The 18364-nt window shown below is 42.0% G+C and overlaps 1 protein-coding gene across 1 annotated transcript in view; it reads left to right on the top strand.

Moving 5' to 3' along the window:
* Nucleotides 1-16298, top strand: part of TRPM6 (transient receptor potential cation channel subfamily M member 6) — a 187192-nt gene extending 170894 nt beyond the window's left edge. The window contains exons 22-24 of the mRNA XM_029615982.1: nt 4268-4319; nt 5664-5770; nt 12703-16298. Of these exons, the coding sequence (XP_029471842.1) occupies nt 4268-4319; nt 5664-5770; nt 12703-12815 (272 nt within the window). The 3' untranslated portion in view covers nt 12816-16298. The remainder of the gene's footprint in view (nt 1-4267; nt 4320-5663; nt 5771-12702) is intronic.
* Nucleotides 16299-18364: the final 2066 nt, after the last annotated feature.

The raw sequence follows: 18364 nt of genomic DNA, 5'->3' as shown, positions 1-18364 counted from the left end.
CGCCATAGGCCTTTAAAAAGTGCTAAATAATACCTGAAATGTCAGAAGGTAAAATTCAAAGGTAGCATGCAAAAAAGAAATGGGGGAGCAATTTTATAAAGGATTTACATGCATAAAAATAGCACATATCATAAGAACATAAGAAATTGCCATGCTGGGTCAGACCAAGGGTCCATCAAGCCCAGCATCCTGTTTCCAACAGAGGCCAAACCAGGCCACAAGAACCTGGCAATTACCCAAACACTAAGAAGATCCCATGGTACCGATGCCCATTTATTTATTTATTGATTGTCATTTAATATTCTGCTTTTTACCATGCATGGCCTCTAAGTGTAAGTGGATTACAATAAATTTAAAGTAGATTACAATAGTATTAGATCATATTGTTGCTGTAGAAATAGGAATAACTCTAGTAACTAGGTTGTTGGACAGGAAGTCTCTATTAGGGATGCTTGGCTAAAAGCCATGTTTTAGCTTTTTTCCTGCATGTGAGGTACCTAAGCTCCAAGTTTACAGTGCACTTGACGCCTGTAAAACCTATTGATAATTCAATGGCATGTATCATGGCAATTTTCAAAAGCTCACTTAACACTCACAAAGTGCATTTATATGCATAAAACCCAGGTTTAAGTGCATAAATCCTTTTGAAAATTAACCCCTGTATTTTTAATGGGAATTCTGTATTCAAGATTGAGTGTAAATATGTTAATTTACATAGGAAGAAAGTGTGCTAAAATTTTATTGATCATTCACATTTCAGTAGTAGGCCATGTCTTGTTATGATGAAAGGTACTGTGGGATTGTAATCAGCAGGCCTTAAAATCAATCCATTTAAAATGAAACACTGGTAATGCTGTTGGTAGAGCAAGTGAGACAGACTGTAATAGGCATTTGGAGATGGGGAGATTTGTGTACCCCTTCATATCAAACACACTTAAACAATGTTGGAACAGATCAACAAAACAATACACAGAAAGAGAGAGTTCAATTCTGAACAAGCTGTCTTTTGTCTTCTGTCTGTTTCAATGGTGTTTATACGTGTTTGGTGTGGAGATGTTGCTTATATGGTTTTGTGCTTGTTTGGTTTCTAATGCAGTGTCACCTGCAGTAGGGGAAAAAAGTGCATTAGTAATTACAAATTCCTTACAAAATCTTGTTAGTCTCCTGGCTATTCTCCTGCAAAGTGCATTCTCTGGACATCATGCAGCACTAAGGGGCCTGTAAACTAAAAGGTTTTCCCATTCTGTTAAGTGAATTTTTTTTTTGTATTAAACAATTTTTATTATTAAAGCACATAACATAACAGCATAACTGCAACTTCACATTTCAAGTAATCCCCTTGAGAGGGCCTTTTCCCTTAACCCTTCCCGCTCCCACCCTGTCTCCTCCCCCCTCCCAAACCCACCCACTATTGTACATAGTATTGTTAAGTACATTAGATTCCGTACTGGTGAAGTCCGCTAAACAGCAAACCACATTCAGAGCCCTCAGCAGTTAAGAATGAGACTCCGGGCCCGATGAGGCAACGCCTGGATGTATACCGACCACACCTGAAGAAAGCTTTGTCGTTGTTGGGTGTTGGCGTGGGAGGTCATATTGTCCATTTGCATCATACGGTGAAGATGGTTTCTCCTGCGGTGGGGAAAAAAGTCATATTGATGAATTGGAAGTGAATTTTAAAAGCCCAGCGCGCACCAAAACTGGGAGACACGCGAGTATGTCTGGCCGGTGCACGCCGGGAAGATTTTAAAAGCCATCCGTGTATGCACATATCTCCCGGTGCGTGCACAAATGAGGGAGCCCAAAAAGGAGCGGGACTGGGCATGGTCTGGGAGGGGCAAGAGCATGACATGGGCATTCTGGGACTTTATCATGAAATGTGCGCATAAGTATTTATGCGCACAAGCGCTGGGGTCCCCTCCCCTTCTCCCATTTCCAATTCGCAAGGAAACAAACAACAAAACATTTAGAAAACACCTCAAGGCACAATTATTTAAGGAAGCATTTGATACATGATTATACATTTTGTTTTTAAAAAGGTTTTTTAAAATGTTACTGATCGTTTTTACTGATGTTGTTTGTTTTTAAATTTTGCCCTCATTTGATACTTATTTTTATTGTATTTGATGTTCTTAAAATTATGTATGTGCGCTTTTGTGAGCTGCCTAGACCCTTGGATTCGTGGCATATAAGTTCTTAAATAAATCCTCAGACTTCCCTTGGATTCTATGGGATATTCATGGTGCTGACTATCCTTGATGTTTTATTATTGTTTATACTGGGACTAGAAGTTGCAATTTGTTTTGTTTTTTTATTGTGTTTTTTACTATTTAGTATGTATTTTTGTTTGAATCTTCTCTTTTCACATATGGTTTCGTTGGAAATATGAGATTTCTTGTTTATGAATGATAATGTATTTTTAAATAAAATGTTCACATTTAAACAAAAATAAAGGAATATAAAATTATGCAAAACCATAAACCCATACAGAATAATGGTAAAGGTTAAGCAGTAGGGGTTACAGTATATAGTGGTCATCAAATTTAGAGCAGGGGCTACAACAGAACTTCCTGTTTTGAAAGATATAGTAATACTAGTAATGTGCTTCTTTTCCTAAAAATCCCAGCTCTATAAGATCTCCACCTGCTCTTCCTCTGCAGCTCCTGGTATTGTGGGTATTGTACACATCCTCCTTCTTTCACTGTCTTCCTGTTTACATGTGCAGAAGCAAACATTACAGATCTAAGGCTGCCCAGTAGCAAAAGGGATCTCCCTGCTCTCAGTCAAGCTTGTATTGCATGGGAATCAGGCTGAAACACCTATCTGAGGCTGGTGCAGCGAGGCACCTTTCAGTGCCTATTGCAGCCTAATAAATAGCAGCTGACTACGTAACTTGGTTATTACTTTCCATGATATCCATCCTCACTAGTACACAGAAATGTGGGCTTTACACACTTATGTTAATATTGCGACTTTTTAGTAGAAGTAATGTAATGCTTGCTTCACTGCAGTTGTTAACACGTGCTAATTAACCTCTTAAGGGACATGGTTGGTGCCTTTTATTGGGTGTTAAAATACTTAATGCTATTTACTGCACAAAACCCCTAAAATGTAAGTTGTGAATTAATTTGTATGTATTTGCTGAGTGCTGCGGCATTTTTAACCGTCAGTGTACGTTTTGGTGGTGTTATAATACCCAAAGAGAAGAAAGCTGTATGTTTTCCTGTTAGATAACTGCTTCAAGATAGCTGGCACTTTTTGCATTTAGAGGTAGATTTTAAAAGCCTTGTACACGCAAAAATGGCCACATACGCGCGTAAGTGGGCCGCCCGGAAGCGATGCGAATTCTAAATAGCCGGGAAGGGCGCGCGTCCATTAATGTATGGGCCCAGAAAAAAGGCGGCAGAAAAGGGGTGTTCCTGAGGCGGGGCCAGCACGTGTATGTTACGCATGTAACTTTGCTACAGCTTCTCATTAGGAAGGGGATGGGGAGGGAGAGAGAGCTTCTTTATAAGGCTCAGCTTGACACTCAATATATGGAGCATTGTAAGGGGGCACTTTGATTCGGGGTGAGTTTTCAGGAGGTGGGTTGGGTTAGAGGGGGTGTTACAATGAATACCTTTGAACATTTCTGTAAGATTGACATCACTAAAGAATTTTAGACCTTATAAGTGATGAAAAGGAGTTGATTTGTACACTGCAGTCTCTGCTAGCTGCATTGCATAAATCAACTCCTTTTCTTCACTTAAAAGGTCTAAAATTCTTTAATGATGTCAATCTTACAATGAATACCTTTGAATATTTCTGTAATAGCTCCCCTGTCCCCAATCCACCTCCCAAAAACTCACCCGAATCAAAGTGCCCCCTTAAAATGCTCCATATGTTGAGTGTCAAGCTGAGCCTTATAAAGAGTCTCTCTCTCTCTCTCTTTCAGCGCGCATAAAGCTGCAGGCATACACACGTGTAGAGTATTTTATAAAATAGAACATATCTTTGCACGTGAAGAGATACGTGCGTTTATGGGCGCACGCGCGGCCCTTTGAAAATCTACCCATTAATTTGTATTGCTGTATTCCTAGCTTTAGTGACAATTGTTCCTGACTGCACTTTTTAAGTTAATGTGGTGATTGTTTGGAGTATTTTACAGCTGAATGATATTTCCTAAGCATAACTGCACTCCAGGCATCAGTTTTTTGTCTGCATGAAATACGAGATGGTTTAGTTTTTAGCATATTTGGTTGATCTGTGTCTTCTTTTTTCTTTTTAGGGGTTGGAGAAAATCTTACAGACCCATCTGTTATTAAACCGGAAGACAGGCAGTGAGTTCATTCTCCTTTCATAAACTCTTTCTTTTGCCAGAAACAGCAAAGAGATAGTCATCTGCCCCTCAAATGCATAGGCCTGACTAGATTTGTGTGTGTGTTCTCAAGGAGATTGTAGGTGTCGTGGTTCAGAAGCAAACTGGAAGGTGACCTTTTGCATATATTTTGTATTCCAGTCTTACGGTTTCAAAAGAAAAGCTGTAACATTCTGGAAAGGGGTTTCGGGCCCTTACTTTGGAAGGAATATTGCCATAGGCATCCAATGAGAGAAATCTATTTTGAAAATAGAATATTTTGCAAATTGCAAGATCTTTTTTGGGTCTTCCAAACTTTGCTCTGAAGCTGATGTTTAGTAGCCAGTGGAATTGGTTTTTCTTTTACTGCTTTTGTCTACAGTCTCTCTCTCTCTAGTAATAGTACAACAATGGCCAGGACCCCCAGTTGGTTGTGATTCTGCTGCTGCTGCTGTAACTGTAGCAGAATCCACCTCAGCCTTTCCTTCTGCCTGCTCTGTCTGCTCACAGTGTGACCCGATGTGGGCAGTACCCACAGTGTTCTTGCCCTATACTACCAACCATCCTGCATGTACTGCCTATACCGCACAGCTCAGATTTTCTGGAAGGGAAAAGTCGCATGGCATGAATTAGGACTGGGAGGGAGGGGATTGAGGAGAGGAGAGCCTGGAAGGGGAGAGGTCAGGATAAACTGAAGGGATGAGAGTAGGATGAAAAGAAATGCTGGGGGAGGAGTGAAGAGTGACCGGGGAGTGGAGGAAAGGAGGTTAAAGAAAGGGGCTCCAGTGGGAGGGAAAAAACAGATTAGTATGTGGAATGGAGAGGTTGAGAGACAGGAGAAAAATATTCTGGGGCTCTGCTGATTTTACTGGAGATTTTAATTAGATGGAGCCTCAAGCATGGACATAAAAAAATGCCTGCAAAAGATTCATAACATATGACAAAGGCTGAGAAAGCAAAAAGAGGATGAAAAGTAAGAAAAACAGAAGAGAATAAAAGGGAGAAAGGAAAAAAAGAATAAAAAATTAATTTAAAAGAAATCTGTAACAGTGGTATCACAGAATGAATACCCACTACCCCCCATCTCTGGAAGTAATGGGCATAAAAGACATTTTTTTATTGCAAATTTTATTAGCAACTGAATTCAGTAAAAAATAAAGGAAAGAGTTAACTATTTACATTGGATCTTTGCAACTGCAAAAGTAATTAAGAATGATAATTTTGGAAAACAATGAGATTCTCGATATGCTGTGAAATATTTTGAGAATAGCACAAGAGCTGGGATGATTCCAAGGATTTTTTTTTTATTCATATCCATTTCTTTCAGATCTAGAGGGATGGTATTTGGACCAGCTAACTTGGGAGAAGATGCAATAAAGAACTTCATTGCAAAGCACCATTGCAACTCCTGCTGCAGGAAACTCAAACTTCCTGGTATGTGGTAGGAGACTTGGCATGCATTTCTTTCATCAGCAGACATTATTATCATCATCTCAGGTTCTGTACTGTGTTCTGCCCAGTATGCCCTACCCAAATATAGCAACAAAGTAATATTAGGCACTTCCAGCACCTCTATAAACAGATCGAATGCAAAGATGTCACAAAGATCAAAACCATATCCAAAAGATACTAAACCTGTAGGAAAGTGTAATCAAAGCTTATCCAACACCATTAGATTTCCTCTTTAATGATATAGGAAATCAAGGAATGCCTCTCAGAAAAGCAAGCTGATCTGATAGAATACTCAACGAAATGTTCAGTCAAGCAAGACCAGATAGAAGCAGTGGATAAAATTCCAGGCAATTGGATATCTGGAAAGGCAAACTGGAATAGCTGGGTTTTTAGCTGAGACCAAAACAGAGTAAGAGAATATTGTATTTTAGATTGAAGCTTGTTAAACAGAGATGGGAGCGTAGCAAGGGAGAAAGCATGGAGACAGGACTTTGCCTGCCTAATCTAAGGTGAATGACAAGTGTGTGGGACTGAGGTCAACAAAGTAATAAATGAGATTATAACTAGAAGGAGGGGCCAGACCACAAGTGAGAATATGTAGTTTGAATAGTGAGAAGAGTGACTCTTAAATCTATGTAAATGCTGAAGTATGCATATCCTCAATAGCAGAGTAAAAGGAGGGGGGAGGAACCTCTCTGGGTAGATTTTCTTTCAGCTCAGTACAGGGCTACATTGTCAGTATCTGGATGGAGCACTTCCAGCACTTCTATAACCAGATTGAATGCAAAGATGTCACGAAGGTCAAAACCACATCCAAGAGAAACTAAACCTGTAGGAAAGTGTAATCAAAGCTTATCCAACATCACTAGGATTCCCCTTTAATGATTATAGGAAATCAAGGAATGCCTCTCAGAAAAGCAAGCCGACCTGATAGACTACTCAACGAAACGTTCAGAGTCAAGCAGTGTAAAGGTTCAGGGAGCACTGGTAAAATTGCTCAATCTGATTCTACTTTGTGCTTAGTTGTATCAGTCTATGAACATGAGGATACCACTAATCCAAGTAATTGTAAGAATCAGTGTTAACAGGAAAATTAATAAACTGTTTTCTGATGTCTTCAATCAAACAGTATTTCAGTTTCTAAAAACAGCATAAAACCTGCACAGAAGTCTATTTGTTCACTCACCAAGCACCCGACCATTGACCACATCATTACTTTACAGACACTGATTGATTAAGGTGTGAGCAAAACACCATCTCGGGGAGAATATTGATTTTATTGAGAATATTGTATTTTCGATTAAAAAAAAAAAAAAAAGCATTTCATTTTGTTTAGCGCTCTGGCCGCATTCTTAAACTATTGCAAACTGTAATTTGGGGAAAAACCTAAGATTATAAATACATCTATGTATTCATCCATTAGCTGTAAAATAAAGATAAACAACATGCAAACAGACAGGCAGGAGGAAGAAGTAAGACAGGGATGTAATACCTACGTCAATGATCTCCCCACAATGTTGGAGGCACTCCCAGCCCCAGGACATGGAAGTCAAATGTTTGCTATAGGTAGATGATCTGGGCTTTTTACCTCCTACCCCAGAGAAATATTTTATCTCTTGCTTACTAGAGAACTATTGCAAACCTTGAGCCCTACAGGTGAAGCTAGTATTAATGCATTTTTCATATGTTTTCATAACTCAATTATTTTAAAAATCTAAAATGGAAGTACATTCATTCACCTCATGCCTGGATTCCACCCCCCAAAAAAGGCCAACAAATCTCCATGCAAATTCAAATTTTATCTAAAAACCAAGATACAGAGCAAACCTTAGACTATGCATATCTTGGCCTGCCCATGTGCATCTGGGAGTTTTAAATTGGGTATAAAACATTTTCAGAAAATACTCTTAAGAGCCCTAAATGCAGTTAGGAAAACTCTTGGCCAGTCTTCCAGGAAAACTACTGTCAAAATGATTTGATAGCAAAAAGGCGGGGAGCAATCATTTTCCCAGAAGTTTACAGAATGGGACAGAGCTCTAACAGAAACCCTGCACCTTCAGTTCTGTCAACAGACACTGCATGTGCAGAGAAACATCCCCCACAATGGGTGCAGAGCTAGGATAATTCCCCTTATTACTTGCATACCAAAAAAAATATTCATTTCTGTTATCACCTGCTAGACACTGATGTAATACAAAAGCTACACTTGGAAACCATTGAGCAAACCTACCATATCATAAGAGATCATATCACACCCATCCTGCGGAACTTGCATTGGCTCCCAATCAAGTTCAGAATTATGTACAAAGGCCTTATGGTCCTACACAAAGCCATTCACAATATTGCTCCTCTGGTCCTTAATATCCCACTTTGTCCACACTAACCCTCCAAACCGGTGAGATCTGCCTACAGAGACACTCTCTTTGCCCCTCTCCCCCCCCCCCCCCCCCCGCAAAAAGCACATTAAGGAAACGAGCTCTTTCCACAGCTGGCCCGCAGCAATGGAACGCTCTCCCACCAGATCTTCGGCGTGAACAATGCCCGATTACCTTCAAAAAAAGACTCAAAACCTGGCTGTTCGAGCAAGCTTTCCCTTAATTCACTTGATCCATTTGGCTTTAGACCTCCTCCACTAAATGTCATGCTCGCAGTTCTCCTCCACTTTTCAGAAGATTAGTCCATGTTAGTTACCCTATGTACAAGACACTTTCAGTTTTTTTAGGTTCCCTAGATACAAGACTCTTTTCAGTTTTAGGTACCCTAGGTACAGACACTTTGTTCATCTCTTTATCCTCCGGCTTTCGGGAAGGGCCCTTCATTTATTCGCCCGGTTATCCCAGTTAATGTATCCCTTGTTGTGATGTAATGCATTCTTACATGCCAGTTCACGTTCTAATGTAAACCGAAGTGATGTGTAATTTTTTTACATGAATATTGGTATATAAAAATGCTAAATAAATAAATAAGAGCATTAACTCTCTGGACACACACAGAAAAACCCCTACCTCTGGAAAGGTGGCACTGCGAGCTGCCTGCAGAGTTTCAGAATTGCCCTCTAACAGGTCGATCCAGTAAGGCCGCGGTAGAAACAGTGCGGTAGTGTCAGGCGCACCCTTCCTCCCCGCACGCACAGTTCTCTTCACTAACTCCCCGATACTCTCCTCTAATCGCATGCAAATGCATGCCGCGGCTTTAAAGCGGTAGGGAAGGGTTATGGCCGCGTAACCCATTTACTGTATAGGCGCTTAATACAGCGCCTATACAGTAACCAGGGTGCGCTGGTACCTGTCATTTCAAATGACATTTGAAATGACAGGTACCAGGAAGTGTAAAAATCAAAATTTTTAAATACCTGTCGGAGGGCCGCGTGGGTCCAGGCGGCCGGCGGGATCCGGGGGGCCGGTGGTCGCGTGTTAAATCTAGGCCGCGGGCGGGTGGGCGCCTGTTCCGGGTGGCGGGGGGTGGACGCGCGTTAGTTTCAGACGGCCGCGTGGGTCCCGGCGGCGGCGGGAGCCGGGTGGTCGCGTGTTAAATCTAGGCCGCGGGCGGGTGGGCGCCTGTTCCGGGCGGTGGCAGCGGCGGCGGGGGGACACGCGTTAGTTCGAGACGGCTGGCGGGTGGTCGCGTGTTAAATCTAGGCCGGGTCCGCACAGGCGCGCATTCACTGCCGGTGGGGGCTGCCTCTCCCGGCAGTGAATGAATTCATTCATCCAGGCGGAGGAGCCGGTGGCGAAAGCAGCCGGCTCCTCCGCCTGGATGAATGAATTCATTCACTGCCAGTGGGGGCTGCCTCTCCCGGCAGCCCCCACCGGCAGTGAATGAATGCGCGCCTGTGCGACCCCTGCGATTCGGCGCTCAAGGCAGTCACATGCCGTGACGTCACGCCTTGAGCGCCGAATCGCAGGGGTCGCACAGGCGCGCATTCATTCATCCAGGCGGAGGAGCCGGTGGCGAAAGCAGCCGGCTCCTCCGCCTGGATGAATGAATTCATTCACTGCCGGTGGGGGCTGCCTCTCCCGGCAGCCCCCACCGGCAGTGAATGAATGCGCGCCTGTGCGACCCCTGCGATTCGGCGCTCAAGGCAGTCACATGCCTTGACGTCACGCCTTGAGCGCCCAATCGCAGGGGTCGCACAGGCGCGCATTCATTCATTCACTGCCGGTGGGGGCTGCCGGGAGAGGCAGCCCCCACCGGCAGTGAATGCGCGCCTGTGCGGACCCGGCCTAGATTTAACACGCGACCGCCCGCCGGCCGTCTCGAACTAACGCGTGTCCCCCCGCCGCCGCTGCCGCCGCCGCCCGGAACAGGCACCCACCCGCCCGCGGCCTAGATTTAACACGCGACCACCCGGCTCCCGCCGCCTGGACCCACGCGGCCCTCCGACAGGTATTTAAAATTTTTTATTTTTTCTTATGACAGGTTTTATGTGTCCCACATCATTACATTTTCTCGATCATCTCTGTATCGCTTTTTTTTTAAATTGTGTTTTATTGTTTTTGAGTATCTTAAGCGGTGTCGATGGATTTATTACTAGACTCACAGTCCTAACTCCTACTAGGGGGAGGCGGTAAACTAACACGTTACGGCCGCGGCAAAACAGTGCGTTACTAATGAGAGAACCTGAGCGCGCGTTACGGTATCGGAGGGGAATAGCTAATTCCTTCATTATACAGCTAATTCCTTCATTTACATGCCGGGTGCGGGAAGGGTTACGCGTCTGTTTTAAGAAGCACTACGGATGCGCAAAATTGGAGACTGTATCGCTGGTTTGCCTTACGCGTCCGAATTGTGCGCAGCGAGCTCGTTACAGACGAGAAATCTTCAACTGAACTTTACTGGATCGACCTGTAAGAGGGTGCTTATATAACACCATGTACAGTGATAAAGTCTGCCCGTGCCTGTTACATGCAGGCTTTACCGCTAATTTTCAAAGCAATATATCGTGAATAAAATCATTTTGCAAATGCTGGGGTTAAGTCCCCTAGTACGCACACAAGTTACACACAGGAAGGTATAGCTGCTTCTAGCAGTGCATGAGTTCTGCATGGAAACTTGCACACACAATTCTGAGAAACCAAAAGTTTGTATTTAAGTCCTAGCCTCGCCCCAAATCCCCTCCACCCAGGGATGGTAACTTGTAAACAGGCGCACAGGCGCACATGTTCATCGGCCCACGCCTAGGGGCAGACCAACATGCACGTATGTTGTAAAATAGCCTGATCGCGCGCACATGTGCACGCAATTTTAAGTGATTGTGCACCTATGCGCGCAAATACCGCTTCTATCGAATAAGTGGGGTGATTTTAATAGACACGCGTGCCAACGCCATTACCAGTTTTCCCAGTTCGCCTGGGTAAGTGATAGGACTTCCAAATCCCCCTAGGTTAAAAGCCCCCCTTCTCCTCTGTTAGACCCGACCCTTAAAACCCCCCTGATCTATTTAAGATGAATTTTAAAAGCCTGATGCACGAAAACTGGGAGTTATGCGAATGTGTCAGGCTGGCGCACGCTGAGCAGATTTTAAAAGCTGCCCGAGTACTTGCGTACCTCCCTTTGTGTGCACAAATGAAAAATTCCAAGAAAAGAATGGGGTGTGGGCGCTCCTGGATTTCAACTTCAAATTAGTAGGGATGTGCAGAGGGACGCCATACGTTGCATTCGGGATTCATATTCGTCGGGGGGCAGATATGTTGCATTCGGCAAGGGAGCCCCCCGATAATTTTATCCGTTAATTCCTATTCATTTCCCCACTAAAATTAAATTAACTACAATCCCTCACCCTCCTGACCCCCCCAAGACTTACCAAAACTCCCTGGTGGTCCAGCAAGGGGTCCGGGAGCCATCCCCTGCACTCACACCTCGGCTGCCGGTTTCAAAATGGCGCCAATACCCTTTGATCTACTATGTCACAGGGGCTACCGGTGCCATTGGTCAGCCCCTGTCACATGGCCATTGGCGCCATCTTGTGCTCCTACCATGTGACAGGGGCTGACCAATGATACCGGTAGCCCCTGTGACATAGTAAGGGCAAAGGCTATCGGCGTCATTTTTATTACTAGCAGCCGACGACCCGAGTGCAGGAGATCATTCCTGGACCCCCGCTGGACCACCAGGGACTTTTGGCAATTCTTGGGGGACCCTCCTGACCACCACAAGACTTGCCAAAAGTCCAGCAGGGGTCCAGGAGCAACTTCCTGCACTCTGGCCATCTGATGCCAGTATTCAAAGTGAGACGTACGAACAGAACAGTGCTCTCTTGTGAAGATTTGATGACCCTTGGAATGAGGAAACTCACTCAAAGATGATATTTGTGCAGTGTTCTCTCAACCTAGCTTGATGTTACCCAGGTAGAGAGTCCATCAAGCTAGGTTGATGGACTCTCCAAGGGTCATCAAATCTTCACAAGAGAGCACTGTTCTGTTCGTACGTCTCACTTTGAATGTCAAAGTGGCCCCTAACCCCTACACTAATACCTAAACCTCACCCCGAGTTACTAGGTGGGCCTCCCATAGAAATATAAATACCTCTCTCTCTCTCTCTCTCTCATATAGTAAACATGGTTCCCCCCCCCCCCCCCCCCACTTCCCAGTGGTGGTATGTAGGAAATACCACAATTATCTCAAAGTGTGAAAAAGTTATCACAATTTGCAGTAACTTAACATTTTGCATAGGTAAGGATCCCAAATTTAGTTGCTCAGCCTGGACCTGGGATAGGATACTTCCTGGAAAGACCGGGCACAGTTACAGGCAAAAAGCAACAGCAGACCATTGCAGTATCTTTGCCAAGAAAAATCATGATCATTATGTTAGGCTGTGATCACCAATTTCCATGTCAGACAAAGCACATAACACCACTAACAATTCTAAACCTCAGCAGTCCTTTTAATATAACCTCTTGGCTTGCCTTTCTACAGATTTGAAAAGAAATGACTATACACCTGGAAAAATGAATTCAGACTTCAATGAAGCAATAGCAGAAGAAGGGGGAGCCGACCAGGAGCCTTTGGAATATGACACCAGATTATAAAAGAGAGACTGCTAAATATTTTAAGAAGGTTATTGAGCACATGCTCATCAGAAGCCCTCTGCCTGCATTGGTCACTATTACCTTCAGGCTAGAGACTGCATTCAGGGAGCAAAATGTAAAGATGCTTCTAAAATAAATCTTTTAAGCATCTATTTCTGCATTTTCAGAAAGTGTAGGAACACTTGCTGGTTACTGAGCTCCATAGGTCGCTGCTTTGTGAACATTCTCTAATGATCTCAGTTATTCTGACCTAGTGGTGAAGTCCCAGAACCAATGGTACTTTATAAGCATCAGCGGTAACTCGTGTGACCAAGACACCAAAAATAAATTGAGAGGCCAGAGGTGCAGACAGGTAATGGTAGAAGGATAATAGGAGATGACAGAGGGGAGGGGGAGATGAATGGTACCAGGGTGGGAAGGGGTGAGGGCAATGACAGTTGAGCTCCATGCACCAACTACTTTTTGACTCACCAGTTGCCTGTAATAAGCATATATATATATATATTCCATTCTCGCAAGTATTTTCTCGTACTTGCATGCCAAAAAATGACTTTTTTTTAGCTCTTTCACTTAAATATGCAATAAATACTGGTGTACAGATATTTTTTCAAGTGAACAGGGATAGAATTTGAACATTTGTCAATTTACAAACAAATTGGCAATATGGTAAACTATTAAAGCTACAAGCTATGTGCAAAGCATATGCATAATGTGACTGTACAGTAACTATGGGATGACTATTGATATGCTGAAAATGAATCAGCCCAGCAGTAAAGAAATATGTATATAATCCCAAGAGAGCATGGGATACCGTTTTGTATGTGTTGAGGTAAGATTAGGATTTGGTTGAATATTTTTATAAGAAAAATAAACTCGGATAAGACTTTTTTCAAAGTAACTCTAGGACACATGAGACTTTTGAGGTCTCCTATTCGACCAGCTTAGGAATTAAGATGATGCTGTACATGAGTTTTCAAGATCTCTTCTTCATTCTGGTAGCATCTGAACAAGGCATAGCATCGTCTTTGAATAATTCCGAGAGTGGTCAGATGTAGCACAGCCTACAAAGAATTCAGTTTCTCCAGGACACATGGCATTACTAGTACTTTGCACTACTTGGCTTTGAAACGGAGCCTCAGAACATGCTGTAAATAGAATTTGTGATTTATATTTTCGTATATATATATATATATATATATATATATATATATATATAAAATTCAAATCTCATATAGTTCTTTAGAGAGCATGTTTTCAAACTGCATACAGAAGCGAAAAGTCTGTAGGCACTGTTTTCCCCACAGACTTTCAGTTTTCAAAGGAACATTTTTTTAAATGGGGGTGGAAAAAAGTGCACACGCAGACCTGTGCCAGCTATTTATGCTGGTACTTTTTCCATGTAAATGAAGCCCATACGTGCATGCATGTAACTGCATGCATAAGCACTAACCTCACCCTTATTCCTTCCCCAAGAAGGTCTCCTCCCTGCATCTGAAAGCACCCTCACATTGGCACAGGGTAGGAAGTTTCCAAAGAACCATTTTTGTACCTAATTCACTGCTTTATCCACAGAAATGCCTTTGAAAATTGCCCTGCCTCTGTGTTTGATAGCAGGGGGAATTATCTTTGTTGGGATTTTTCTTTTCTTTCCCACTTCCCAATGGTTTCCCTGAGTCTGTGCTGAGATAATCTGGTCAAAGAAACGGCTAGAGATGTTAAACGGAGACCCTTATCCTACATGGCCTATTGTTCGGGTAAAACTTGTCTCTCAACAGTTTTGACATTTACGGCTGAATTTCCAAATACATTCATGCAATTTAAACATGGTTTAAGGCACCTAAAATGGCTGTGATAACATTGCCCAGGGCTCAGCATGTAATTTGATATTGTGTGTTTTACATGCATTGGGAAGAGGTGTTCCCAGGAGTGGAATCTGGCACTTAGCCACGTACATTGGTATTTTGGAACATATGCACCTGTACGAGTGATGCTCTTGACAGAGCAGGTTGTATCTTTGTGCAGGCAAATTTTTTATGTATAGCAACCCACTTACACAAGAATATTCAAAGCGACCTGATGTCATAAATTCACTTTGAAAGTTCAGAGTCAAAGGTGCACCCAGACTTTACCCCTAATCCATACAGTTATAAAATCGCCCTCTTAATGGTGACCTTTCTTTTTAGAGAAGAGGCTTGCGTTCTGCTCACTTTGTCAATTAATGATATGGTGGCATCACCTAGTAAGTCAAGCTTACTTGCCCAGTCTCGGAAATTATTTGAAACAATGCTAAAATGGCAAACATGACACGGGACTTGACTTTGATTGCCTGTTTGTTTTCCAGTTGTTTGAATTTGCCATCTGTACATGAAGAATTGTACAAATGGAGCCAGCAGTTTAGCTCTTACAAGTTGGGTGAATGATACACAAATGAGTTAATATGTTAAGAATCTATAGATTTCTTAACATGAATTACAGTAAAACATTTGGGAGAATAGCAGAGATGACTGTGTTTAGGATGAGTTCCCAGGAAGTACATTAGAACCATTAGCTTTATTTATATGACAGATACACTGTTTTGATTCCAAACAAGTTTCACCATGACATAGATATGCATGGTGCAAATTCTAGCTGAAATAAGCCAGCCCTAAAATAATTCATATTACTCTGCAGCAGCTGTCGTGCAGTTTATCATGGAAGGATTTCGGAGACTGAGTTTGGTGATAGTGTTCCAACTTCTGTATACACAATAAGCTATTATTAAGACCATCTTTTCCTTTGTTCACACTTTTTGTAATAGTGGTATCCTTTTTCTGACCCCCTTTTCCATCTCTTTCCATTTCAAACATTGTTGTCTAAGCAAAGTAATGGGACCAGGCATTTAACCTTTTATACTGTACAGAGCTGTTCCATGTAGCACATGTGGAATGGAAACTTCAGCGTCACAATATCTTACAGACATTTTTGATCTGGTATTTTAATGACCAAAAAAGGTATGAAAGATATTTTCTAGTATATCTGACTTTCATTTTTACAATGTTCCAAATATTAAACAAAAATTAGACAAAATAATGCAGTATTTATAACCATCTAATGTTTGTTTTTCTCATGTAGCCCAAGCTTTACAGGAAAAGAACAAATTTATGTACCTCAGATTATTTTTACAGATCAAAAAAAGTTTGATATGTTGAGAATAATCTTTATATAAACAATTGTCATCTAAGAGATTATTTAAATTGATTTCTTAATGTATTTTTGTAATGCATATATATATATATAATATATAATAATTGGAATAATTATTGGCTTGATGTGAATCAAGAGGAGTATTGGAGATATCATTTGATATAATTCTTGCTTTCTTTGGCATTAATTTCCTATCATCATGTGTGATTTTTTTATTTAATAGTACATGCTGCATGTCAGGACCAAACTTTGTATTTAGATTCCAATGCTATGCGTACATTAAAACTTTGAGTATTTTACAGAAAACAGGTTTTCCAATTTTTGTTTCCTTATGTCAATTCCAGGGGGAAAAGCTTGGCAGCTGTCATGAAAGTAGAGATGATTGCATACTTGCAGGGGAGGGGAATGATTAACAAGGAATTGGCATGGGTTCAGATAGCAATAGATCCTGCCAGACCAATCTGATAGATTTATTCAAGAATGTTAGTCACAAACTTGATATGATTGATATAGTTTATCTGGATTTTGCTGGAGCTTTTGATACATTATCACATAAAATGCTGATTTCCAAATGAAGAAAGGAGTAGAAGGATAACCTTAGCAAGTGGGTTAGAAATTGGCTGAAGGAGCAGTTATGAAGGATCACAGAATTAATGGCACATATTCGAAGTGGAATAAGGTGAGACATGACAAGTGCACAAGGATCTCTACTAGGACCACTGTGGTTAATATGATTAATCAATGATCTAGAGGAAGGAATAAAGAGCAATATTGCCATTTTTACAGATGACATCAGACTCTTGTCAAACTGTAATTACATAGCAGCAATCTTTGATTTTATAGAAGGACTTGGATACTTCAAGCAAATGTGCAAACAATGGCTAGATGGAATTTAAGGCCTTATTTACCAAGCTTTTTATTCTCATAGACACAGAATGGAGAAAAATACCTTCGTAAATCATGTTTATAATATGGACAAGTGCAGAGTAATGGATTTTGAGCCACAAGAAAAAGCAGGTTTAGTTTACTTTGATTGGAGAAATACTTGCCTAACACTAATCAGGAAAAAGATCTGGGTGCATTAGGGGAATGAGTGGGCAATGCCAGGCGGCAGTGGCCAGAGCTGGTTGAATATTTTCATGAATGAAATGGGAGGTCCAACGCTGCTAAGTAACTCTACTGCCAGCTCACTGTTCAGTCACTGCTTTGGTGATGGTGTGCTGGTGGCTGGCAAGGAACCAGTTGTGGAGTCCAGATCTTTGTTGCTTGTCACGAGTACCCCTCTCAAAAGAGGAAGCAGCACCAGGTGCTGCTAGACTGCTGCTGGGGCTGGTGCTTAAAAGAAAGATGCTTTCAATGACAGAACAGCATTGTCTTTTATAACGACGCTGGCCCTGGCAACTGTCCAGTAGAACATCACCTTGCATCTGATGGCGCTTCCTTTTTTTTTTTTTTTTGAAATCAGTGAACACTGAAATACTTCTGTGAATTAAATGGGAATATGAGTGCCATGTTGGGTCAGACCCGTGGTCCAACGAGCCTAGCATCATTCTGTCTCCCGCCTGGCCAGTCTGGGTCACTTGGTGGTACCTGGCAGATCGTAATGGGGAAATCCATTCCTTATTGCTCACTCCCAGAAGCAAGTTGTGCCAGGAAATTTTCAGGCTATGCAATCAGATCTGTGTGTGTTTGATACCATCTTGTTCAAAGCATCATTTCCAGTTAAAATGTGAGTTTTACCAAAACAATGTGCAGTTCAGGTCCAAACTTGGTCAAAAGGTGCCACAGAAGAATAAAGTATTTTATTTTTATCCCAGTTCTAAACTGAACCCATACCTTTGTTAGGCCTTTGTTGATAAGCAATGCCATGTACCTTAGCAACGGTGCAAGTACATCAATATCACTTGAAAGCATTACCTACAATATGTAAACCAATCAGTTCAGAAGTGGTATAATGAATTGATTAGCTTCATCAATCTTGCTACTGAACTTCCTGCTTGTCACAATTTCTGCAGGCTTCTGCAGCAGTAAACCCCATTACTGATGACCATACCATTTAGAATGGTTGGGAAATCAACCAAAAGTCATGCAGCTCTAATGCTGATGGGCCAGTTGTTGCAAGTTGCCTTTATTAGTTGAAGACGTCCAGAAGTAGTCTATTTGGACAGGAATTGGGTATTGGGATAGATACAGTGCCAGTTATGGATGCTGTACAAGGCCTCTGATTTCTGGACTGAGAGTTCTAAGTAGCTATCAAAGACAATGTGTAGCTCTTGAGAGTGACAGACTGAGTTTCTGGCCATTGTGAGTTCTGCTTCCCCAAAACCTTTTTGAGAGCTCATATGCATCATTCTAATATGTGACAT

Source organism: Rhinatrema bivittatum, chromosome 1 (genome assembly GCF_901001135.1).
Source record: "Rhinatrema bivittatum chromosome 1, aRhiBiv1.1, whole genome shotgun sequence".
Taxonomy (NCBI): domain Eukaryota; kingdom Metazoa; phylum Chordata; class Amphibia; order Gymnophiona; family Rhinatrematidae; genus Rhinatrema; species Rhinatrema bivittatum.
This window is presented reverse-complemented; position numbering and strand designations above follow the sequence as displayed.